The 27159-nt window shown below is 39.4% G+C and overlaps 2 protein-coding genes across 2 annotated transcripts; one reads left to right on the forward strand and one right to left on the reverse strand.

Annotated features, from left to right (window-relative positions):
- The first annotated feature begins 550 nt into the window (after positions 1-550).
- Positions 551-16034, forward strand: LOC127541609 (extracellular calcium-sensing receptor-like). Its single transcript, XM_051966829.1, has 7 exons — positions 551-759; positions 3161-3452; positions 7551-7673; positions 11498-12322; positions 13017-13244; positions 13498-13621; positions 15127-16034. Exons 1-7 carry the CDS (start codon positions 551-553, stop codon positions 16032-16034), a joined length of 2709 nt encoding a protein of 902 aa, XP_051822789.1.
- Positions 16035-25408: 9374 nt separating this feature from the next.
- LOC127541611 (olfactory receptor 10W1) lies at positions 25409-26359 on the reverse strand. The gene has a single exon (XM_051966830.1). The coding sequence runs from the start codon at positions 26357-26359 to the stop codon at positions 25409-25411; it is 951 nt and encodes a 316-aa protein (XP_051822790.1).
- Between the last annotated feature and the right edge of the window lie 800 nt (positions 26360-27159).

Consider the following 27159-nt stretch of genomic DNA (forward strand, 5'->3'; position numbering starts at 1 on the left):
TCTTTGTCCAGGAGCCCGTGTGCCCTCTTGGGATCTTGAGTATGGCCTCAGGAGAACATTGAGATCAATATTGTCCACATGCTACTCAGTCTAATTTTGGCTTTGCAGATTACAGGTTGTGCTCACGCCTTGGAGGCTCTGGGGTTGTGAGGGGGTCCAGACTGAATCCTTCATAAACATAGATGTAAGAGATGTAAGGGGGAGTCACTTATCTGCCAGTCCCTAGCTCCTTCTCAGGGAAAGCACCAGCTCAGCGATGCTAAAACAGAAGGGAGAAGTGATTGAGGACTGTTAGATTGTGAACAGAGCTAGCAAGGCTTTAATTGAGGAAGCTTTAAGAGGGATAACCCAGAGACTACATTCACTAAAAGAAACTATTTTAAGGAGAAAGCAAAGTGGTCATAGTGTCAGAGTCTTGAACAGGGCTTATTCCTCAGCCTCCTAGAAATAACTATTCCTGATTTCTGGGACTTAAGAGAAGAGCTGAACTCCAGATGCTGGTAGCTCATTCTCTGAGGACTGAAGATATATGGAGGAGAAACCCATCACCATGGTGTGCTCGCTGCTCTTTACCCTGATCCTAACCCCCTTTATGTCTAGTGCTGTCCAATCTCCCTGCCAACTACCTGCCCCCAGTACCACTGAACAGCTCTCTATTGAGGGGGATGTGCTCCTTGGAGCTGTCACCCCCTTACATGCTCAGCTTGTCCGGCAGAAGGTGACTTTTCTCCAACCTCCAGAGCAGCCACCGTGCCAACAGTAAGTATTGTCCTTTATTCCTGGGGAAGGATAAAAGGAGATAGGCAAGCATGCTCTAAGTGATAGGGTGGGGAGGATATCTGGGAGGATTGAGCCACAGTTCTTTCATACCCCTTTTTCCAAGATTGATCAGTCTGAATAGATAGAGCTGGACCCCTTGTAGATCGTTTAAGGTAGTGAATGAACCCAAGTTCATTCATTAAGAGACAGAAAGAGAGAGAGAGAGAGAGAGAGAGAGAGAGAAAAAGAGAGAGAGAGAGAGAGAGAGAGAGAGAGAGAGAGAAGGCGAAGGAGGGACAGACAGAAAGAAAAAAAAACTAGGAGGGATGCAAATTAGTATAAATATAATTGGAGTTGTGAGTGGCTGGGTCTTGTGAACATAGGGTTTAAGAAAGGGAAACTCTGCCCCTACTCTTTGTTTACAGATCATCTAATCTGAGGCTGGCACTTTAGAATTTCTGGCTCATAGTAACTCAATAAAAGTTAGAGGGAACCAGTGAGCTATCTATTTTATTCTCTGTGTCCTCACCATAATCAACAATCCCTTCTACAACACTGAGGATAATATTTCATTTTTTGCTTGACCACTTCCTGTGATGAGGAAATCAACACTTTTACTAGCAGTCAGCTCCAATTTTAGACAGTTCCAGTTATTAGAGACTTCTTTCTCATGTTGTGCTCTAGTCTGCGTCCCTGTAGCTTCCATTCATCAGGTGCAGAGCTGTGTTGGGGGTCCAAGCAGAAGAGCTCCAAAACCTCTTCTATTTTGTGTCTGTTCAAATATGTGAAGACAATTATCTTCTCCCTAACACCCCCAAACAAAACAAGGCAAAATCCATTCCAAACCCAGCAATCACCTTCTGGCCCTCCCCCTTGTTTTCTTTTCTCCAAGACAAACTTCCTGGGTTTCCTTAGATAGACTTCCATCATCTTTCTGAACAGGCAATGACCTTCCTGAAGTGGGACATCCAAAATCCTAGAATTCAATTCAAATTAACATTTAAGTCCTTTGTTTGAAAGGAGGCCGAGTGGATACTGATTTCAACCTCTTCCCAAATGGTGATTTCTATAAAAAGCAAGAAAGTTAGATAGTTCAGTGGATAGACTACCGAGCCTCCAGGATAGAAGGCTGAATTCAAATCTGAACTAAGACACACAGTAGTCATTCAACCTCTTTTTTTGTAATTCACTGGAGAAGGAAATGGCTAACCACTCTAGAAGTCTTGCCAAGAAAATCCCAAACAATGTCACAGAATCAGCCAGAACCGAGCCACAAATCCAACTACAAAGCAGCCTTACTAGGTGTCTAAAAAGCTTTTATCAAAATTACTTCAGCAAGAGGAAAATCACTGGTTTCCTAGGCAGGTTGTGCCATTTTCTAATTGTTTGGAATTTTAGATTCTTTTTCACTAAGTCTCTATCTGCCGCCCCTCTATATTTTACCTGTAGGCTCCAATGGGGCCAAAAGTAGTGCTCCAGGTGGGGTTTGATCAGGACAGAGCACAGGAGTCTCTTTCTTTTTTACTGATGCAGCCAAACACTTCAGTTTTTCCCTGTTGCTGTGTCACATTGTTGGTTCATGTTGGTTTTAGAATCATCATAGACTTCCAAGTCCTTCTCCTTCCCAAACATTTCCATCATTTTCTACAGGTTTTTTTTTTAAACAAGAAAGAACCCTTAACTTTATGTCAACTGAATTGTATCTTGTTGAATTTGACCCATTCTCATGATCTGACTGGTTAATAATCCTGAGTCTCATCAAAGCATATATTTTTCTTTGTTTCAGTAGCAAATTTAAGAAGTGTTATGCTAATATTTTCATTCAAGTAATTTGTCTAGAGATGCAACAACAAAAGTAACTCATATTTAAACTACAAATGCACTTTATATATCTTGTCTCTTTTGAGTGGGCATCCTTCTAAGGCTAGGAGAGATGAGCTGACTTCTCTTGGGTCACATAGTAAATGTGTGAAGTTGGATCTGAACCAAAAGCTTCCTCTCCCGAGCCTCAAATTGTCTTCGCTTAATTTAGAAAATAGGAATTTAGAAATCCCCCAGTTCAGATATTCTTAACCTGGGGAATGGGGATGGAGGGTTATCTATGAATTTGTATAGAAAAAAATCTCATTTAAATCTCACTACCTTTGGCTTCCTCTGTAATCCTATCTAGTTGTTTTATACGTTTAGAATCATTATTGTGAAAAGGATTCTGATGATGTTTAATTATGTCATTTTTAAGATGAGGAAACTGAGACCCAGGGAGAGGGAGGGAATGACTGTTGTATCACCATAGAAATTAGAATATGTCCAGCTTATGGGAAAGGAGGGAGCTTTTCAAGATTTTATTGTTATCCAAGGCTGTGGCTACTTTGAGTCTGCTGTATTTTGTTCCTTCCTGAAGATTTAAAGCTAGATTTTTCCTGAATGCTTTGGGCATGCTATTTGCTGTGGAAGAGGCAAATAGAGACGCCAGTTTCCTGCCCAATATCACAGTGGGATTCCAGCTCTATGACTCCTGTGTGTCTGGAACCCGGGCTCTTGGGAGCACTCTTGGTCTCCTGTCTGGACAGCTCCTCCCAACACCCAACTTTGATTGCCACCCCCAGCATCGACTCCTGGGAATCATAGGTGGGATGACTTCCCCAGAGTCGGAGGCCATGGCTGAGCTGCTCTCTGTTTACCAAGTCTCTCAGGTGAGTAATATACCTAGAGACTTAAGCAGAGAATTCATAGGTAGAAAGATTACCTGCTCTAGTAGTTTCCTCTCTTCTCCAAGACTAAAAGCCCTTCTTTGTTCCTAAAAACCCAGGGTCATTCCCACTCACAGTTTGGTTTGATATACTCCATGATGTAGTGAATAGGGGTCACATAATGTGACTGGAGGAGTCCCAGGAAAAAGCCCAAATAGCTTTGTGCTGGGTTTTCAATGATTCCTGACATTTTACTATTAGAAATTAATTTCTTTTCGTTACAAACTCTTAAAATGAAAATACTCCATAAAAGAATAACACCTTGAAACCATTTACCAAAAAACAATAATTGACTTTTAGATAATATTTTTAGATTTATCAAGTGTTTTCCTTACAAAAGCTTTGTGAGCTAAGTAAAGCAAGGGAAATGAATCTCATTTTACAAGTGTATAAACAAAAAACCCAGAATGTTTGTATGACTTGTTCAATGTCCATAATGGTTTTTTGGACTTTAAGCCACTTAGATTTCAACTTCATCGCTAAGCTGCCATGGGCAAAATAATCATTTAACATCACTCAGCTTCACTTTCACATCTCTAAAATAGGTATAGCAATGGCAAGTATTTCACAGGATTATTGTGACGGTAAAATGAGATAACATGAATAAAATGCTTTAAAATCTTAAAGCACCATATACAAGTTATAGTAGTATATTATATGTACATATATAAATACATATATACATATGTATAAATATATATGTATATATTTGGCTGAGGCAATTGGGATTAAATGACTTGCCCAGGCTCACACAGCTAGGCAGTGTTAAGTGTCTGAGGCCAGATTAGAACTCAGGTCCTCCTGACTTTAGGGCTGGTGCTCTATCCACTGTGCCACTTAGCTGTTTCAGTAGTATATTATATTTATACATAACATATAGTATGATAGTAATTTACTATATTTATATTATATTCAATGACACCCATATTTTATTTAATATTATATTTTATTGATATATTTAATATTATATTATATTTAATGTTACATTTATTAGTGATTAATTATATAAATGTCAAATAATAGTAATTTATTATATTTTTATTATATTTAACTACATCAATATTTTATTTAATATTATATTTTATTAATGCATTTAATAGTTTAATATTGTATTAATTTAATGTTGTATTTATTAATAATTAAATTACATCATTATAAAATCAAATAAATTTGTATGAGTTAATTTTAGAGCAAGTAACACATGGGCCTCTTGTTTCCAGGTTCAGTATTTCTTTATACCATATCAGCATCAGGTTTATAAAGCTGCATTAAAGAATATGCATAAGAATTTTTGAGTCTTTTGCAACGATGCTAGGATTTGCAGAGGCTGTAATTCCCAGAATGCCCATCAATGGAGTGAGTTGGATTGGGAATAGGAACTTGGTAGAGGTTGGCTCTGGAGAATAGCTGGTGGCAAGGATTCCACAATTAGCTATATGAACTTGCACTCTTAGGGATAAGAGCCAGGAGGAAGCTGAGAGATAGGCCGATCCAACTTCCTTATTTTTCAGAACAGAGAGCTGCTATAATTTCCCAAGGTCACATGGGTAGTAAATAGGAGAGTTGAGCTTCAAGCCCATATGCTAGACTCTAAATCCAGGTTTTTCTCACTGCTTCACAAAGACCTCTCCATGCTAGGGATATTCAGATGACCTTATAGTGTCTTTACACACTCAGTGATCTCTAATGACTTCTTATTGCTTGTACAAAAAAGTTCATGTTCTTTTCTTCTATTTAATTTTTAAATCTGGACCCTAGCCACCTAAATCAGTCAGTCAATCAAAAAAGCATTAATAAGCACCAGCTATATTCCAAGAGTTGGAGTTGCCAGTACAAAGATTGGAAAAAATCTGTATTCTCAGGGGGGCAAGCATTCTAAAAAGGAAGATGAACATATCTCTATCTCTATCCATATCCATATCTCTATCTCTATCCATATCCATATCTCTATCTATCTATGAGTATATACGTAATATATACAAAGAGGACAAATGCAAATGAATATAAACTAGTTACATTATATAGAGCTACTAGGCAGTGCAGTGGAAAGAGAACTGTGCTTGGAGCCAGAAAGACTATCTTCCTGAGTTCAAATCCAGGCTCAAACAAATGCTTGATTGGGTCAAATTCCTTAACCATTTTTGCCTCAGCTTTCTCATCTGTAAAATGAGATGGAGAAGGAAATGGCAAACCATTCCACTATCTTTGCCAAGAAGACCCTAGGTAGGGTCATGGAGAGTTGGACATAATTGAGATGATACAACAACAAAATAACATATATAACTATTCTATTTATAATAGTGTGTGTGTGTGTGTGTGTGTGTGTGTGTGTATGTGTGTGTAAGAGAGAGAAAGTATGAGAGAGAGGAGAAAGGACTTGCTCTTCCCTCTCTTCTCCCTTTATCAGTCATAGTCTCTTACAACTCTTATTTATTTATTTTTGATTATAGCTTTTTATTTACAAGTTATATGCATGGGTAATTTTACAGCATTGACAATTGCCAAACCTTTTGTCCCAATTTTTCCTCTCCTTCCCCCCATCCCTTCCCCTAGATGGCAGGTTGACCAATACATGTTAAATATACAACTCTTATTTACCCTGTAGGAGATGCTGCATCCAGGAGGGAGCATAGTGAAGCAGACAGAGTTGGGAAGCAGGAAGAATCAGGAAGCAGCTCCAAGTTCTATCGCCAGAGAATAGAATTGATAATGCCTTTCTGTTTATCCCTAGAACTCAACACAAGGCCTGGAACATATTAGATGCTTATTAAGTGTTTGTTGGCTGACCGAGTATAGATTTAAAAGCAAACTTTCCCTGAGTCACAGAGAGAAACATCATAAAGCTATTGAGCTTGTGGAAGAACAGTGGTGAATTCCTAATAAGAGGAAAGACACTGGGACCCCACATGCTGGGAGGAACGGATTTTCCTTGGCCAAAAGTAGTGCTCCAGGTGGGGTTTGATCAGGACAGAGCACAGGAGTCTCTTTCTTTTTTACTGATGCAGCCAAACACTTCAGTTTTTCCCTGTTGCTGTGTCACATTGTTGGTTCATGTTGGTTTTAGAATCATCATAGACTTCCAAGTCCTTCTCCTTCCCAAACATTTCCATCATTTTCTACAGTTTTTTTTTTAAACAAGAAAGAACCCTTAACTTTATGTCAACTGAATTGTATCTTGTTGAATTTGACCCATTCTCATGATCTGACTGGTTAATAATCCTGAGTCTCATCAAAGCATATATTTTTCTTTGTTTCAGTAGCAAATTTAAGAAGTGTTATGCTAATATTTTCATTCAAGTAATTTGTCTAGAGATGCAACAACAAAAGTAACTCATATTTAAACTACAAATGCACTTTATATATCTTGTCTCTTTTGAGTGGGCATCCTTCTAAGGCTAGGAGAGATGAGCTGACTTCTCTTGGGTCACATAGTAAATGTGTGAAGTTGGATCTGAACCAAAAGCTTCCTCTCCCGAGCCTCAAATTGTCTTCGCTTAATTTAGAAAATAGGAATTTAGAAATCCCCCAGTTCAGATATTCTTAACCTGGGGAATGGGGATGGGGGGTTATCTATGAATTTGTATAGAAAAAAATCTCATTTAAATTTCACTACCTTTGGCTTCCTCTGTAATCCTATCTAGTTGTTTTATACATTTAGAATCATTATTGTGAAAAGGACTCTGATGATGTTTAATTATGTCATTTTTAAGATGAGGAAACTGAGACCCAGGGAGAGGGAGGGAATGACTGTTGTATCACCATAGAAATTAGAATATTTCCAGCTTATGGGGAAGGAGGGAGCTTTTCAAGATTTTATTGTTATCCAAGGCTGTGGCTACTTTGAGTCTGCTGTATTTTGTTCCTTCCTGAAGATTTAAAGCTAGATTTTTCCTGAATGCTTTGGGCATGCTATTTGCTGTGGAAGAGGCAAATAGAGACCCCAGTTTCCTGCCCAATATCACAGTGGGATTCCAGCTCTATGACTCCTGTGTGTCTGGAACCCGGGCTCTTGGGAGCACTCTTGGTCTCCTGTCTGGACAGCTCCTCCCAACACCCAACTTTGATTGCCACCCCCAGCATCGACTCCTGGGAATCATAGGTGGGATGACTTCCCCAGAGTCGGAGGCCATGGCTGAGCTGCTCTCTGTTTACCAAGTCTCTCAGGTGAGTAATATACCTAGAGACTTAAGCAGAGAATTCATAGGTAGAAAGATTACCTGCTCTAGTAGTTTCCTCTCTTCTCCAAGACTAAAAGCCCTTCTTTGTTCCTAAAAACCCAGGGTCATTCCCACTCACAGTTTGGTTTGATATACTCCATGATGTAGTGAATAGGGGTCACATAATGTGACTGGAGGAGTCCCAGGAAAAAGCCCAAATAGCTTTGTGCTGGGTTTTCAATGATTCCTGACATTTTACTATTAGAAATTAATTTCTTTTCGTTACAAACTCTTAAAATGAAAATACTCCATAAAAGAATAACACCTTGAAACCATTTACCAAAAAACAATAATTGACTTTTAGATAATATTTTTAGATTTATCAAGTGTTTTCCTTACAAAAGCTTTGTGAGCTAAGTAAAGCAAGGGAAATGAATCTCATTTTACAAGTGTATAAACAAAAAACCCAGAATGTTTGTATGACTTGTTCAATGTCCATAATGTTTTTTTGGACTTTAAGCCACTTAGATTTCAACTTCGTCGCTAAGCTGCCATGGGCAAAATAATCATTTAACATCACTCAGCTTCACTTTCACATCTCTAAAATAGGTATAGCAATGGCAAGTATTTCACAGGATTATTGTGAAGGTAAAATGAGATAACATGAATAAAATGCTTTAAAATCTTAAAGCACCATATACAAGTTATAGTAGTATATTATATGTACATATATAAATACATATATACATATATATATATATATGTATATATTTGGCTGAGGCAATTTGGATTAAATGACTTGCCCAGGCTCACACAGCTAGGCAGTGTTAAGTGTCTGAGGCCAGATTAGAACTCAGGTCCTCCTGACTTTAGGGCTGGTGCTCTATCCACTGTGCCACTTAGCTGTTTCAGTAGTATATTATATTTATACATAACATATAGTATGATAGTAATTTACTATATTTATATTATATTCAATGACACCCATATTTTATTTAATATTATATTTTATTGATATATTTAATATTATATTATATTTAATGTTACATTTATTAGTGATTAATTATATAAATGTCAAATAATAGTAATTTATTATATTTTTATTATATTTAACTACATCAATATTTTATTTAATATTATATTTTATTAATGCATTTAATAGTTTAATATTGTATTAATTTAATGTTGTATTTATTAATAATTAAATTACATCATTATAAAATCAAATAAATTTGTATGAGTTAATTTTAGAGCAAGTAACATATGGGCCTCTTGTTTCCAGGTTCAGTATTTCTTTATACCATATCAGCATCAGGTTTATAAAGCTGCATTAAAGAATATGCATGAGAATTTTTGAGTCTTTTGCAACGATGCTATGATTTGCAGAGGCTGTAATTCCCAGAATGCCCATCAATGGAGTGAGTTGGATTGGGAATAGGAACTTGGTAGAGGTTGGCTCTGGAGAATAGCTCATGGCAAGGATTCCACAATTAGCTATATGAACTTGCACTCTTAGGGATAAGAGCCAGGAGGAAGCTGAGAGATAGGCCGATCCAACTCCCTTATTTTTCAGAACAGAGAGCTGCTATAATTTCCCAAGGTCACATGGGTAGTAAATAGGAGAGTTGAGCTTCAAGCCCATATGCTAGACTCTAAATCCAGGTTTTTCTCACTGCTTCACAAAGACCTCTCCATGGTAGGGATATTCAGATGACCTTATAGTGTCTTCACACACTCGGTGATCTCTAATGACTTCTTATTGCTTCTACAATAAAGTTCATGTTCTTTTCTTCTATTTAATTTTTAAATCTGGACCCTAGCCACCTAAATCAGTCAGTCAATCAAAAAAGCATTAATAAGCACCAGCTATATTCCAAGAGTTGGAGTTGCCAGTACAAAGATTGGAAAAAATCTGTATTCTCAGGGGGGCAAGCATTCTAAAAAGGAAGATGAACATATCTCTATCTCTATCCATATCCATATCTCTATCTATCTATGAGTATATATGTAATATATACAAAGAGGACAAATGCAAATGAATATAAACTAGTTACATTATATAGAGCTACTAGGCAGTGAAGTGGAAAGAGAACTGTGCTTGGAGCCAGAAAGACTCATCTTCCTGAGTTCAAATCCAGGCTCAAACAAATGCTTGATTGGGTCAAATCCCTTAACCATTTTTGCCTCAGCTTTCTCATCTGTAAAATGAGATGGAGAAGGAAATGGCAAACCATTCCACTATCTTTGCCAAGAAGACCTTAGGTAGGATCATGGAGAGTTGGACATAATTGAGATGATACAACAACAAAATAACATATATAACTATTCTATTTATAATAGTGTGTGTGTGTGTGTGTGTGTGTGTGTGTGTGTGTGTGTGTGTAAGAGAGAGAGAGTATGAGAGAGAGGAGAAAGGACTTGTTCTTCCCTCTCTTCTCCCTTTATCAGTCATAGTCCCTTACAACTCTTATTTATTTATTATTTTTGATTATAGCTTTTTATTTACAAGTTATATGCATGGGTAATTTTACAGCATTGACAATTGCCAAACCTTTTGTTCCAATTTTTCCTCTCCTTCCCCCATCCCCTCCCCTAGATGACAGGTTGACCAATACATGTTAAATATACAACTCTTATTTACCCTGTAGGAGATGCTGCATCCAGGAGGGAGCATAGTGAAGCAGACAGAGTTGGGAAGCAGGAAGAATCAGGAAGCAGCTCCAAGTTCTATCACCAGAGAATAGAATTGACAATGCCTTTCTGTTTATCCCTAGAACTCAGCACAAGGCCTGGAACATATTAGATGCTTATTAAGTGTTTATTGGCTGACCGAGTATAGATTTAAAAGCAAACTTTCCCTGGAAATTGTAAGTTGAGTCACAGAGAGAAACATCATAAAGCTATTGAGCTTGTGGAAGAACAGTGGTGAATTCCTAATAAGAGGAAAGACACTGGGACCCCACATGCTGGGAGGAACGGATTTTCCTTGGCCATATGTGTTCCTCACTACCATTGTACTCAAAGTGATCACCCTTCCCACTGGTACTGTGTGTATTTGTGAGTTTGTGAGCCAGATTTTTTGTTAGGAATACTCAGCAGCTACTGTCCTCACCGTGCTTAGTAAAGCTTACCAGCTTGCTAAAGGCCTTGAGCTAATATATAATTAGCTACTGGTTGACTATTGAAAGTGAATTTACTAGCTTGTGAACTCTAACTTTAGGAAGGCAGACCCATGGGTCTGTGGTCCCAACTTACAAACTTGAGTTCTCAATGATAATTCCAGGATGGGGGAGAGGGGACACGACAAGGCATTCATGGAAGAGTTGTTTAAACAATAATGCCTTCTATTTTTATTTTTATTTTAGAACTTTTAGGTTTGCAAATTATGATTTTCTCAACTCTAGCAGTTAGGTAGTAATTGTATTACTACTATTGCTGCTGCTGCTGCTATTATTACTACTATTACTATTACTAACTTTAGGCACATAGCCCACATTATCTCATTTAAGTCACAATATTTCTATGGGACGGATTCTATTATTATTCTCATTTTAGAAATGGGGAAACTGAGGCTGAGAAAAAGTTAAGTAACTTGCCCACAATCATTCAGCCATGGATTTACGTACAAGCTTTCCTGACTCCAGATTCAGAACTATTCTCTTTGCCCTCTTGCTCCCTCTAGCTCTAGTTTATGGATGAAACTGTGAAGAATGGTGAAAATAGATCAAGGTTTAAATTCCCAGGTAGCTACTTGGAGGTTTCAGGAAATATGAAGCCATATGCTGTTTTTTTTTCCTGGCCAGGAACATTTGGCCCTTTTTCTTTCTCCAGATAAGTCATGGATCTCAACATCCCCAATTTTCTGACCACCACCGGTTCCCGTCCTTCCTTCGCACAGTCCCCAGCAGAGTCCACCAACCTCAGGCCATGGCTAAAATACTTCTCTACTTCAACTGGACCTGGGTGGGCCTGGTAGGATCAGATAGCGGTGCCTTTGAGTGGCTGGACCAGGAATTCCGGAAGGAAGTCGGAAAGAACGGCGGCTGCGTGAGCTTCTCGAAGAGGATCGATGGCCACATCAATCACGTGGGTGATGTGGCTGATGCCATCTGGAATTCCACTGCCAAGGTAATCGTCTGTGACTGCTACCACATCCACTTCGTTCTCCTTGCCAAGGCCCTTCAAGAGAAGAATATGACCAACAGAATCTGGCTCATGTCCACTTCTTTTTTACCAGATGCCTCAGTATTGAATAGAGAAGCCAGAGAGATGCTAAATGGGAGTCTGTCTCTGGGGATACACTCTGGACCAATACCTGGCTTCAAGCACTTCCTGTCCACTCTGCATCCAGCCATGTATCCAGACAACCACTTGGTAAAGCTATTTTGGCAAGAACTGTTGGGCTGTACCTGGTCTGGGCCAATGTCTATTGATAGTCAAGCAGGATATGTTATCCAAAATTGCACAGGATTAGAGCAGCTGACACAACTCCATCTATCTGTACTGAATCTGGATGACTTGACCGCTACATACCAAGCCTACCTGGCAGCCAAAACCTTCCTGGTGGCCTATCAGAATCTGAGGGCCTGCTCTCCTGGGGAAGGACCATTTACTGGTAGCAATTGTACCAGGACAGAAGATGCCAGACCATGGCAGGTGAGACAGAGATGAGGAATCCATGTTCTATGTCCTGCTCTCTCTAGGATGGGATGAGTACTCATAGCTATTGAATAGAATGAAGGAGACTATGAGTAGGAGGGATAACAAAGGAAGTTAGGAGGGCTAAACATTTCCTGGGTAACTTTGTAAAATGAACAGGTTGGACTAGATGGCCTCTCATTTTTTAGCTCTATTCTAGGGTCTATGATGCGGTGAATGGAGGACAAAGAAGAGGTGGGAAAAATTAGGAATAAAAAATTCTGGCAAAGAGCCAGTCACTGTTATCATAAAAGGCAAAACTATAATAATCCCATGAATGGGCCTAGAGGTACCTTTTCACCTACATTTAAGCATCTCAACCAGAGAACCAGTCAAGGAAGGGGGATATCTCAAAACATCCCCAAGAGACTTCAGGTAGAAAGTTCAATTATAAAGATAAGCAGTGATAGTGGTAAGAACAAAGGGTTCTCAGGTTGGCAAGAGACTCAGTCTTCTGGGGTTTTTAGCTTCTTTAATCTATGGGTGGAATGAGTAGTGAGGAAGTTCAAGGTAGAATTAATGGGACCACTCTGGAGAAGTCCACTTGTCATGGCCAAAAATATGTGAGAAGGTTTGCAATAAAGGCAGCGCAAGTGTCCTCGGATCCTTTCTTTGACCCCTTCTTGTCTTCCTACTTGTGTTTTTGCCTCAGTTTTTGCACTATCTAAAGGCTGTCTGCTTCACTACTCGAGCCCAGGAAGAGATCTTCTTTACCCAGGATGGAGAGATCCCAGCGATTTTTGATGTAGTGAATAATTACCTTGCTCTTAACCATAGTTTGCAGACTGCCAAAGTTGGACACTTAGACTTCAGGGAGCCTCCAGGGAAAGAGCTGGTGATAAATAGCAGTACTATCATTTGGGCTGAGGGTCCTGGAAAGGTGAGAACCAAAATCCATTCTCTTCTGCTGCTCTCCTTTAATAATAGTGCCAACTAATTAGGGGAAGGAAGTAATTCTGGGACTCAGTCATTACATTTTAACTCCAAGTATGTACCACTGGAATTTCCTCCATTAGTGAGAACTCCGAAAAGTACAAATTTGGGAACTCCTGAAAATTACTTATTTTATACATGCTGTTAGGTTACCTCTAAACTTAACTCAGTTCTCTTTTTTTCTTTCTGCCTTTGAGTAGGTCCCTCTTTCAGTTTGCAGCAAAACATGTCCTTTGGGAACCCGGAAGTCAGTTATTCAGGGGCAACCAAGCTGCTGCTACCAGTGTCTTCACTGCCCAAAAGGAGAAATAGCCTATATCTCAGGTAAGGAAGACAGGAGAATGGTGGGACCATTTAGACCCCAAGCAACTATGGAGCTAGATTCAGGATGAGAGCATTATGGAACTAGTTGAAGAAGTAAGTTGGTTGAAAGTGAGAAGAGTCAGATGGGAGAAATGGAAAAAAATAATACTAGTAACTTCTGATGGGAAAAAGACAAAAAACATGAAGATATCGTTCACAGAATTTCACAGTTGGAAGGATTGTAGTGGATTTCTAGTCTGGTCCATACTTAGGAATTTTTTTTAAAGCAACATATCTGAAAAGTCATCATTCAGTCATTTCTTGAAGGTTTCCTTCTGGCAAGAGTTGAAAATCTAGTTTAAAATGAGCCAAAGAACTTGGAAGATGTGGTTCAAATCCAAGTTTTATTTTGAAGTAGTATGTTAAAATATAGCATGTTATGATCAGAATCCAAAAGGATTTCAATTGGCTTGAATGGTGGATTGAAATTGTCAAGTCAAAAAACATTTATTCAATCCATACTATGTGCCAGGTACTGTGTAAAGTTAATAAGGGAAAGTGCTTTAAAATTATAATAGCTAATAATAATATTATTTATATAGCACTTACTATGTGCTAGGCATTGGGCTAAATGGGCTATTGTGCTCCTCATTTTACAGATAAAGAAATTGAGGCAAACAGAGGTTGTGACTTGCCCAGGGTCACAATAGATGGAAAGGATCTGAGATCAAATTTGAACTCAAATGCTTGTGACTCCAGCACCAGCTCTCTATAGCTGTCTCAAATACAGAACTTGAGTCTAAAAGATCAATTGAACAAATGCAGGATAGGACAGAAAAAGTTAGAAGGCAATTCATGTTAAAAAAAAACCCCAGAGGTTTTACTGCACCAAGTGAGCAAAAAGCAGCAAGCATTATTAAGTGGAGTCTGTGTGTCAGGTATAGTGACCGTGAGCACAGTATTATGTGATAACAAAAAAGCAAATAGGAATTAAGGTTGCTTTTACAGGAATTTTGATAACAAGGGAAGCTGGTAGTTGTGAATCCTTGTGATCCTTACTGCTAGGGAGGGCAAAGCTAGGGAATTGCTTGAATTCAGGAGTTCAGAGAGCTGCAAATAGGATCAAGGTATCCAGAACAACTGATGTCAGCCCCAATATGATAAGCCTCTGGAAGTAAAAACCTTCTGGTTATCTAAGGAGAGAAAAACTGGCCCAGGTAGAAAAAATGGAGCAGGTTAAAGCTTCTATGCTGATCAGTATTGGGATTAGACCAATAAGATTGTATTTTCAACCTGGACATTGAAGAGATTAAATTAAATTTCCTAAAAATGCTTAAAATTTCTGGTGAACTGAAGTTATAACAAGAGCCAGCAATATCATATGGCAGTCATCACAATGTGATGAAAATATATACTGCTTTGACAAGAGGAAGGGAAGATTTACTTGAGGAAGGAAAAGTTCTCCCAGTGGGAAAAATCTTTCTCTTCTCACTTCCTATATGCGACTTACCCCAAATCTCTTTCAGACAGTGCCAGTTGCCTGAAGTGCCCAGAGGACCAATGGCCAAACAATGAAAAGGATCAGTGCATCCCTAAGATCCGTGATTTCCTCTCCTACACGGAGCCCCTGGGCATGGCTTTAGCCTTCTGTACAACCTTTCTCTTCCTCCTTTCTCTGACCATCCTTGGCACATTCATACGGCATCATCATACTCCCATAGTTAGAGCCAACAACCGCAGGCTAAGTTACATCCTTCTCTGTTCCCTGGCACTATGCTTCCTCTGCCCATTCATGTTCATTGGCCACCCAGTACCCCTGACCTGTGCCCTGCGCCAGGCAGCCTTTGGGATTTTCTTCACAGTCTGTGTGTGTGCCACTCTGGCCAAGACCATCATTGTTGTGTCTGCCTTCAGGGCCACCAGACCAGATGCCAGACTCAGGAAGTGGGCAGGACCACGTCTCCCCAGTGCCGTCCTCATTGGCTTCTCCTTGGTCCAAGTTGTTCTGTGTATGTTCTGGGTCATTGGCTGGCCTCCGGTGCCCGTGAACTCGACAGAAGCAGGACCCACGGTCACCATGCTGTGTGGTGCAGGCTCCTCAGAGTTTTTCTATATCATGCTGGGCTACTTGGGCTTCCTGGCCCTGGTCAGTCTGGTGGTGGCCTTCCTGGCCCGGCAACTGCCTGACACTTTCAATGAAGCCAAGCACATCACCCTCAGCATGTTAGTCTTCTCCTGTGTCTGGATCGCCTTCATCCCAGCTCACCTGAGCGCTCAGGGCAAGGACACTGTGGCTGTGGAGATCTTTGCTATTTTAGCATCTGGGGCAGGCCTGATGTGCTGTTTGTTCTTCCCTAAGTGCTACATCATCCTGCTACGGCCTGAGAAGAACACAAAGGACCAAATGAGGGGCAATCGTCATTTCAAGAAATGAAACCCAAACCAGTCCTTCTATTTTTCTCATCATAGATGGGAGGGAAGATTCTCAGCATTTCCTAGCTCCCTCCAAGCTATTTTTGTGCCATGAAAGGGCCAGTATCTCATCTTGATACCTGGCTATCATTGATACATACCATGGGTTTTCTCTCCTAGACTGGAACATTTCCTCTTTACTTTTAAGCCAATCCAAATCTTACCAGTCCTTCAGGCCCATCTAAAATATTCCCTTCAATTATGAAGCTTCTGATTACTGTTGCTCAGTCATCAATCATTTCTGACTCTATGTGACCTGTGGACATTTGTGCATAGGGTTTTCTTAGCAAAGGTACAGTAGTGGCTTGTTATTTCATTTTCCAGTGTGTTATCATTTTCACAGATGAAAAACTGAGGCAAATAGAGTTTGTAACTTTTCTAAGGTCATACGATTTCATAAGTGTCTGAGGCCACATTTGAACTTAGATCACGACTTCAGGCTCTGCACTGGCTGCAGTCTTCCCTGACCACTTAAATTTCCATTGATGACTTATATACCTTTTATTAACATCAAATATGGAGCTTAAACATTCTCAAATAGTTGCATGTATCCTAGAACTGCCTATTGGACTACTAGGTGAACTTCATAAGAGTAAGCACCAATATTTCATCTATATCCATTTCAGTATTTGGTCCAGAGTTGGGTACCAGTAGATGTTCAATAAATCCCTGTTTATTGTTTATGTTGTACTTGTGACACACTCTTCTCATATATGTGGACACCAGGAAAACTATTCCAGTTTTAGATATCTTTTTGGTTTTTACTTGCTCTTAACCATAGTTTGCAGACTGCCAAAGTTGGACACTTAGACTTCAGGGAGCATCCAGGGAAAGAGCTGGTGATAAATAGCAGTACTATCATTTGGGCTGAGGGTCCTGGAAAGGTGAGAACCAAAATCCATTCTCTTCTGCTGCTCTCCTTTAATAATAGTGCCAACTAATTAGGGGAAGGAAGTAATTCTGGGACTCAGTCATTACATTTTAACTCCAAGTATGTACCACTGGAATTTCCTCCATTAGTGAGAACTCAGAAAAGTACAAATTTGGGAACTCCTGAAAATTACTTATTTTATAAATGCTGTTAGGTTACCTCTAAACTTAACTCAGTTCTCTTTTTTTCTTTCTGCCTTTGAGTAGGTCCCTCTTTCAGTTTGCAGCAAAACATGTCCTTTGGGAACCCGGAAGTCAGTTATTCAGGGGCAACCAAGCTGCTGCTACCAGTGTCTTCACTGCCCAAAAGGAGAAATAGCCTATATCTCAGGTAAGGAAGACAGGAGAATGGTGGGACCATTTAGACCCCAAGCAACTATGGAGCTAGATTCAAGATGAGAGAATTATGGAACTAGTTGAAGAAGTAAGTTGGTTGAAAGTGAGAAGAGTCAGATGGGAGAAATGGAAAAGAATAATACTAGTAACTTCTGATGGGAAAAAGACAAAAAACATGAAGATATCGTTCACAGAATTTCACAGTTGGAAGGATTGTAGTGGATTTCTAGTCTGGTCCATACTTAGGAATTTTTTTAAAGCAACATATCTGAAAAGTCATCATTCAGTCATTTCTTGAAGGTTTCCTTCTGGCAAGAGTTGAAAATCTAGTTTAAAATGAGCCAAAGAACTTGGAAGATGTGGTTCAAATCCAAGTTTTATTTTGAAGTAGTATGTTAAAATATAGCATGTTATGATCAGAATCCAAAAGGATTTCAATTGGATTGAATGGTGGATTGAAACTGTCAAGTCAAAAAACATTTATTCAATCCATACTATGTGCCAGGTACTGTGTAAAGTTAATAAGGGAAAGTGCTTTAAAATTATAATAACTAATAATAATATTATTTATATAGCACTTGCTATGTGCTGGGAAAGAAACTGAGGCAAACAGAGGTTGTGACTTGCCCAGGGTCACAATAGATGGAAAGGACCTGAGGTCAAATTTGAACTCAAATGCTTGTGACTCCAGCACCAGCTCTCTGTAGCTGTCTCAAATACAGAACTTGAGTCTAAAAGATCAATTGAACAATTGCAGGATAGGACAGAAAAAGTTAGAAGGCAATTCATGTTAAAAAAAAAAGACCCAGAAGTTTTAGTGCACTAAGTGAGCAAAAGGCAGCAAGCATTATTAAGTGGAGTCTGTGTGTCAGGTATAGTGACCATGAACACAGTGTTATGTGATAACAAAAAAGCAAATAGGAATTAAGGTTGCTTTTACAGGAATTTTGATTACAAGGGAAGCTGGTAGTTGTGAATCCTTGTGATCCTTGCTGCTAGAGAGAGCAAAGCTAGGGAATTGCTTGAGTTCAGGAGTTCAGAGAGATGCAAATAGGATCAAGGTATCCAGACCAACTGACATCAGCCCCAATATGACAAGCCTCCAGAAGTAAAGACCTTCTGGTTACCTAAGGAGAGAAAAACTGGCCCAGGTTAGAAAAATGGAGCAGGTTAAAGCTTCTATGCTGATCAGTATTGGGATTAGACCAATAAGATTGTATTTTCAACCTGGACATTGAAGAGATTAAATTAAATTTCCTAAAAATGCTTAAAATTTCTGGTGAACTGAAGATATAACAAGAGCCAGCAATATCATATGGCAGTCATCACAATGTGATGAAAATATATACTGCTTTGACAAGAGGAAGGGAAGATTTACTTGAGGAAGGAAAAGTTCTCCCAGTGGGAAAAATCTTTCTCTTCTCACTTCCTATATGCGACTTACCCCAAATCTCTTTCAGACAGTGCCAGTTGCCTGAAGTGCCCAGAGGACCAATGGCCAAACAATGAAAAGGATCAGTGCATCCCCAAGATCCGTGATTTCCTCTCCTACACGGAGCCCCTGGGCATGGCTTTAGCCTTCTGTACAACCTTTCTCTTCCTCCTTTCTCTGACCATCCTTGGCACATTCATACGGCATCATCATACTCCCATAGTCAGAGCCAACAACCGCAGGCTAAGTTACATCCTTCTTTGTTCCCTGGCGCTATGCTTCCTCTGCCCATTCATGTTCATTGGCCACCCAGTACCCCTGACCTGTGCCCTGCGCCAGTCAGCCTTTGGGATTTTCTTCACAGTCTGTGTGTGTGCCACTCTGGCCAAGACCATCATTGTTGTGTCTGCCTTCAGGGCCACCAGACCAGATGCCAGACTCAGGAAGTGGGCAGGACCAAGTCTCCCCAGTGCCGTCCTCATTGGCTTCTCCTTGGTCCAAGTTGTTCTGTGTATGTTCTGGGTCATTGGCTGGCCTCCGGTGCCCGTGAACTCGACAGAAGCAGGACCCACGGTCACCATGCTGTGTGGTGCAGGCTCCTCAGAGTTTTTCTATGTCATGCTGGGCTACTTGGGCTTCCTGGCCCTGGTCAGTCTGGTGGTGGCCTTCCTGGCCCGTCGATTGCCTGACACCTTCAACGAAGCCAAGCACATCACCCTCAGCATGTTGGTCTTCTCCTGTGTCTGGATCTCCTTCATCCCAGCCCACCTGAGCGCTCAGGGCAAGGACACTGTGGCTGTGGAGATCTTTGCTATTTTAGCATCTGGGGCAGGCCTGATGTGCTGTTTGTTCTTCCCTAAGTGCTATATCATCCTGCTACGGCCTGAGAAGAACACAAAGGACCAAATGAGGGGCAATCGTCATTTCAAGAAATGAAACCCAAACCAGTCCTTCTATTTTCCTCATCATAGATGGGAGGGAAGATTCTCAGCATTTCCTAGCTCCCTCCAAGCTCTCTTTGTGCCATGAAAGGGCCAGTATCTCATCTTGATACCTGGCTATCATTGATACATGCCATGGGTTTCCTCTCCTAGACTGGAACATTTCCTTTTTACTTTTAAGCCAATCCAAATCTTACCAGTCCTTCAGGCCCATCTAAAATATTCCCTTCAATTATGAAGCTTCTGATTACTGTTGCTCAGTCATCAATCATTTCTGACTCTATGTGACCTGTGGACATTTGTGCATAGGGTTTTCTTAGCAAAGGTACAGTAGTGGCTTGTTATTTCATTTTCCAGTGTGTTATCATTTTCACAGATGAAAAACTGAGGCAAATAGAGTTTGTAACTTTTCTAAGGTCATACGATTTCATAAGTGTCTGAGGCCACATTTGAACTTAGATCACGACTTCAGGCTCTGCACTGGCTGCAGTCTTCCCTGACCACTTAAATTTCCATTGATGGCTTATATACCTTTTATTAACATCAAATATGGAGCTTAAACATTCTCAAATAGTTGCATGTATCCTAGAACTGCCTATTGGACTACAAGGTGAACTTCATAAGAGTAAGCACCAAATTTTATTTCATCTATATCCATTTCAGTATTTGGTCCAGAGTTGGGTACCAGTAGATGTTCAATAAATCCCTGTTTATTGTTTATGTTGTACTTGTGACACACTCTTCTCATATATGTGGACACCAGGAAAACGATTCCAGTTTTAGATATCTTTTTGGTTTTTACTTACTCAAAACTATAGATTATGACCCTCTGGGGGTATTTGTACTTTTACTAGTCAGCTAGAGGATGTATAAACAGTTCAACATAAAGGGATTTATTTAGTGAAATAGTATTGTATAATATAGAGAAGAAGAAATTGAATCCTACTCCACGAACTTGGGGCACATTCACTCTAAACATGTCCATGTGTTGTTATGACACACATTTGAAGGAGTAACTCATGTTCCTGATAATATATTTGTACTGTTCACATAGGACTTATTCCTCCCTAGGAATGATATCTCCATTTTTATTGTAGTTTCTGAGTATCTTTTTATCCCTAGTATATGGGTTTCATTTCTTGTAACATCTATTGGACATTGACTTCTATTTACGATAGTAACTAAAAAGAGCTTCTCTTCAAAAGGGGAGGCTGTCAATTCTTTAGGGATATTCATAATCATATGGTAGTTAGGAACCACTGTTTATTACCCAAGATACAAGAGGCAGGTAGAATTTTTTTCTGGATATGATTATTGTATTCTTTTACTAACTTGTTTCAACTTGCACATCCACCATTTTTGTCCCAAGCTTTTTACTAATACAGCATTGGGAAATTTTTGAAGTTCCCATGAATTCCTGGTTGCCGGTTTTCATTCCCCTTTAAACCAGTTTAGGGTCCATATTTTAATAAGCCCCAAATGACCACGAGAATCTGAAGTAGTATGGCTTTCTTGGACTGCCTCCAAATCCTCTGAGTCTGCCATACAAATGAATGAGCAGGGGAAAACAAAAATCTGAAAGTATCATCCTTTACTTTAAGCCCTTTGTTCCAAATTTCTGCCTTTCACATGCAAGTCTCCCAGGCTTTAAATTTCTTGGAATTTTTTTTTTGTTTATTTAGAAAAAAATGATTGGCTGTGAGTTCTCCTTGTGAAATATTTTGAAAATATGGATTGTGAAAAACAGATGGTGTTAGAGATCAAACGTGGGTTTGAGCCTTGGGGCCACCACTTAGTAACTTTGTGATTTTCAACAGGTCACTATTCATTGAGCTTGTTTCCCCATCTATTAAATGAAAAGAATCTTAATTGTGTTTTCTGCCTCCTGTGATAATCATTGTGATGATTATATGACATAATTATGTGAAACATTTTGTAAAGCTTAAACACTAGATTAATATCCACTAGATCTTTAGCTTTCTTGATTTTTCTTCATTGATTTGCCTTCATTTTGCCCAACTATTGTTGCACAATAGAGCTTCCTAAGATTGGATAAACTGTGAGTGGAAAAAAATTGATTCTCAGAGATGGGGAAGGAATAAGTGCATCTAATGAATCTGAATTCATAGGATCATCAGATTATAAATCTAGTGTTAGAAGAGATTTAAAAAGGTATCTAGATCCCCTCCCCAATTTTACACATAAAACACATTCCTTACACATAAAGAAGTTAAGATGAATAGATTTTAAATGATTTATTCAGGATTAGGCAGCTAGTAAGGGTCAGAGACAAGATTTGAAAAGATGTGTTGCTGATTGCAATTTCAACATTCTATCCATTATGGCAAGGCAATTTCCCTGCTCTCAGAAGGTTAAAGGTTCAGACTTTGGCTTAAATGACACACTTAGTTTACAATATCACCAAAAGGTACAGGAACATTAACAATCAACATGATGGAAAATTGTACCCATAACAGTTTTAGTTGGATATAATTCCCCTGGTCTTTCTCAGTCCCTCACAAAGACTCATTCTAGATACTTGTAGTAACAACTCTATGAATAGTGAAGGTATCCCTAGATCAAAGGAATAATCATTTTCTCCTTTTGCTTGCTGTTATCCTCTATGATGTTTCATGCTGTAACCTGGGCCTCAGTGGATCAATTGTCAAACTAGGATGTACTTTGGAGCTATATGTCTACAGATGTTCCCTCTCTTCTATTTTATGAGATTGTTTTTTTTTTTTTTGGGATTCCCATTAAGCCTTGTTTTCCTTATCTGATCTAATTAAATTATTACTGTGATTTCCTGCCTTGGAAATGTACCCTTAATATAGTAATTAAGACTTTGTCCGGGTGGAAAAATATGTAGATTTGTGATCATGGCCAGTTCTCACTAAGAATCCCTTTCTCTTTAGCCTTAGCCTAGTGAGAACTCAGACAGCCAGTAAAACAAAGAATAGTAATCCCCAGCTTGAAGCTGACTGCATCCTTTATCCAAGGGTACTTAGTGAGAGTTTGCTGCTGCAGTCACTGATGGTGGTCACTGATGAGTTCCATGTTGCGTTATTTGGAAGTTTTGGGCAACTCACTGTTGAACTCACTGACTAGGGGGCAAAATTGTCTTGTGCAGAGTGATGTCTAGTTTCCCTTTTCATATTTTTCAGGAGGCTTTGGGGAGAACTAAAGTGTAGTCTCTTGCTATTAGATTTTCATACATTAGATGTATAATTTCATTACACGTTTCACTCAGTTCATGTAGATGCTGAAGAAGTTAATAGTTAAATAAATATCTTTATAATATAATATATATATTATATATAATAATTATAGATATAATATAAATATAATAGTTAAATAAATAAAATAGATAAATCAGTTAAAGGGTGGTTGTCATAGAGTAGGTGGAGGAGACATTTCTTGCCTACATGAGATGCTCTTTGAAAATTCCTCTGACATCTCATTATCCCGTGGCCTGCCTGATAATGAAGTTCTCTATCCTTAATAAGACTGGTCCTAGAATGCTTGATGAAGTTAATTATTGACTCTTTTCATCTAGGTGCATTTTTCCAGAATTTGTTCCCTGTTAATATAGCCTTTAAAGAAGGATATATATATATAGCAGGGGTCCTCAAACTACGGCCTGTGGGCCAGATGCGGCACCTGAGGATGTTTAACTCCCTCACCCAGGGCTATGAAGTTTCTTTATTTAAAGGCCCACAAAACAAAGTTTTTGTTTTTACTATAGTCTGGCCCTCCAATAGTCTGAGGGACAGTGAACTGGCCCCCTATTTAAAAAATTGGAGGACTCCTGAAAGATATGAAAAAAAATATCAGTGGAGAAGTAAAAAATCATGCTTACTACAGTGATCAAGGAACTGATGTAAAAGGTGAGAGACAACTTGGTAAGATCCAGCTCAGATCCAATGGCAAGAGCACTTAATAGCATAAGGAAAACTGCAAAAAATGTTTTTTTTTTTTCCTCTTCTCTCTTTAACCCTTACTCAGTAGGGAATGTATACATTATAAAAACTGGTGACTAGTTACCTGTGACCTCACATGGAATAGAAAGTAAAGTGGAAGAATAATTAATGGATACTAATAGCAACTTTTAAGAGATGAAGAAACATTAAAATTCAAAGTAGGAAGACTGATCATAAAATGTCTCAAGGTTTATTGCCCATTGGTTTGAAAAGAGAGTTGTCCTTGACTTGTATTAGGGAGCTTTTAGGAGTGTGACAAGAGAAGGACTAGTTGGGATTATGCTGGCATATGTAATGGGAAAAGAAGATATGAGCAATCCTCGGTAGCATCTGAACGCATTAGGAATTCGCAGCTCCCATGATCAAATTGAATTACATAGGATGTTCTTCCTCTGTATTCCCTGCAAACCAATTCACTCTAAGAGGTAGTAGAGGGAAGCCAAATAAATGTGAACTCAAACGATAAAAATGGAAATAATGAAAATGTTCTATTGCCAGGTATAGTGATGTCCATGATCCAAGTTATCAAGAGCATACACAGTTCTCTTAAATAAATGGTGTCATTAAAAACCTGAGAATATGAGTTACAAGACAAGCCATGGCGTAAATAATTGGGAATTAACTGCATCTGGATGTGGGCACAAGCCTCAAATCATCATGGAACTGAGCCCCCTGACCCTAAGAAAGACTGCACATACAACTACTTATATATAGTAAATGATCATTTTGCCTTTACCTAACCTAGTTTTAAGTAATAAGTCAAAAAGGAACTTGGGCACAGGGGCATGCCATAGGGCTGATGGTGTGGGATAGCATTCAGGGTGAATTGCATAGAATGTATCTTCTCTCTCAAATGTATCTGCCCCATCTTAGACTCAACATTTCCATTCAAGGAAAGAGGGATAAGATCTCACCAAACTGAATCCATATCCATGCATTCTATGCTCCACATAAACCAGTATAACCTGCTCACTCCCAGTCAGGATATTTCATCTCTTGCCTCCAAGATTTTGCTTAAACTGTGCTCTGGGCATAGAATGCCCTCCCTTTTTGCCCCTTGCTCTTGGAAAAGTCAGTGTCTTCCTAATCTCAACCCGAGTGCTACCTCTTTTCAGATCTCTCTGGTTTATGATTCAATTGTATTCATTCCTCATCTTAATAGATACATCTCTGTGCATATTCAATAGAATTTAAGCTCTTTTAGGGAAGAAATAAAAAAATAATCTCTGTGTCTCTAGTGCCTGAAACATAGTAGAAAGTGTTTAATAATCTTGTTGAATGAATGAAGTAATGAATGAATTTCTACATTGGTAGGGGATATCATGGATAGCACATTGTGTTAGTGTTTATTAAATGCTTTCATATACATAGTTCATTCATTTCTCCCAACAAATTTATGAGGTAGACAAGGAAGGTATTCCTTTCCCAGCATTTTAGATAAAGGAACAGAATCAGAAAGATGAGATGACTTTCCTAAGACCAATCAGCAAGGATTTCATCTGCATCTCCAGATCCAAATCCAGCCTTTTACTTTTTGATAGTATAAGGCTTATGGGCAACTACATATTCTTGAATCTTTTTAGCGCCATATTGGTAAGACTCCTCTTTTCTCATTGGTTAACCACTCACCTTATTGCCCCCGGTTTCTGTCTAGTGCTAGATATATGGGCTCTCATGATTAGAGACCAGAGTTATCACTTTGGTTTACCATAGTATCCTAGAGACAGCTTTTCTTGGAGAAGACATTTCTTGTGAGTACTTTTGTCAGGGCCCCTTTCATCTCACTATTCCTTAGTGTGTAAATTATGGGGTTGAGAAGAGGAGTACCTAGTGTATACACCAGTGAAAGCAACTGGTCCTTCTTGGGGGAATAGCTCGAGTTTGGCCGAAGGTACATGAACATGCAGCAACCATACTGTAGGAGGACCACCATGAGGTGGGAGGAGCAGGTAGAGAAAGCCCGGCGGCGGCCTGATGTTGAATGGATGCCCAATATGGCAATCGTAATGAGGGCATAGGAAATAGCAATGAGGAGAAAGGGGAAGGCGATGGCCAGTGTGCCTGCCACCAGCACTGAGAGCTCAGGGAGACGGCTGCGGGTGCAGGTCAGTCGCATCACTGGGGGTACATCACAGAAGAAGTGCTCAATGCTTCTGGAATGGCAAAAAGGCAAGCAGAAGATAAAGGCCACCAGCTGTAAGGATAGGATGAAACCAATGGCTATGGAGGCCACCACCAGGTTGACACAGAGCTTCTGAGTCATGATCAAGGGGTACTGTAGGGGATAGCAGATTGCCACGTAGCGGTCATAGGCCATAACAGCCAATAGGAAGCAGTCAGTGCTACCAAGCCCAATGAAAAATAGCATCTGGGTAGCACAACCCAGAAATGTAATGGCTTTATGCCTCTTCATGGTGTTCACCAGGATGTGGGGAACCACTGTTGCAGTGTACCAGATCTCCACAATGGACAGACTGCCTAGGAAGTAGTACATTGGTGTGTGGAGACGGGCTTCCATCTGAATGGCAGCCACTATAAGGATATTTCCTGTGAGGATCATGGTGTAGACTAGACTGATCCCCAAGAAAACCAAGACCTGCAGCTCTGGGTGTGTAGGATAAGCTAGGAATACAAACTCTGTTGATAGTGTTTGGTTCACCCAAGTCATTGAGGTGCTGAGGTTTTCTGTATGGCAAGAGATAAAAGGATAGAAGAAAGAATCAATTTATGAATGCATAGGGATATCTTGCATATCACCACACTATGTCTGCTCTAATCAGAGATTGGGATTGTGAGAGAGAGTATGGAAGAATGGAAAAAATGCCAGATGTGGATGCAAGACTTCAGGCTCAAATCCTGCCTATAAGATGCTGGTTTTGTGATCCCAAGCCAATCATCTAGCACCTCTGAGCCTGTTTCTCAATCTAGATAAGTGAGATAATAACACTTTAATTGCTTACATCATAAGATTGTGATAAAAATTAAACTTTAATTTTTTTAAACTTTAAAGCATGATATATGATTTTTTATTTTATTATTTTTTATTATAGTTTTTTATTGACAGAACATATGAATGGGTAATTTTTCAACATTGTCCCTTGCAAATACTTTTGTTCCAACTTTTCCCTTCCCTCCCTCCATCCTTCCCCTAGATGGCAGGCAGTCTCATACATGTTAAACATGTTAAAGCTATGATATATGATTTTGATTGTGATAGTCATGGGAAATAGGAGAATGAGAAGCAACTTGGCTCAAGGGGAAAAATCCACTGGTTTTAGTGTTAGAAGATTGATGGTTCTTTTACTTGTTACCTGTGTTACTTTGGGGGAGTCATTTTTTTCTTCCTGTGCCAATTTCCTCCTCGTAAAATGGTGCTTGAACTAGGCCCTCTCTGAGCCAGAAGTCCTTAACCTGATGTCTGTGAACTTTTTAAAAATTGGTAATAGTATTTCAACATACTGTTTTTTT

Source organism: Antechinus flavipes, chromosome 6, assembly GCF_016432865.1.
Source record: "Antechinus flavipes isolate AdamAnt ecotype Samford, QLD, Australia chromosome 6, AdamAnt_v2, whole genome shotgun sequence".
Taxonomy (NCBI): domain Eukaryota; kingdom Metazoa; phylum Chordata; class Mammalia; order Dasyuromorphia; family Dasyuridae; genus Antechinus; species Antechinus flavipes.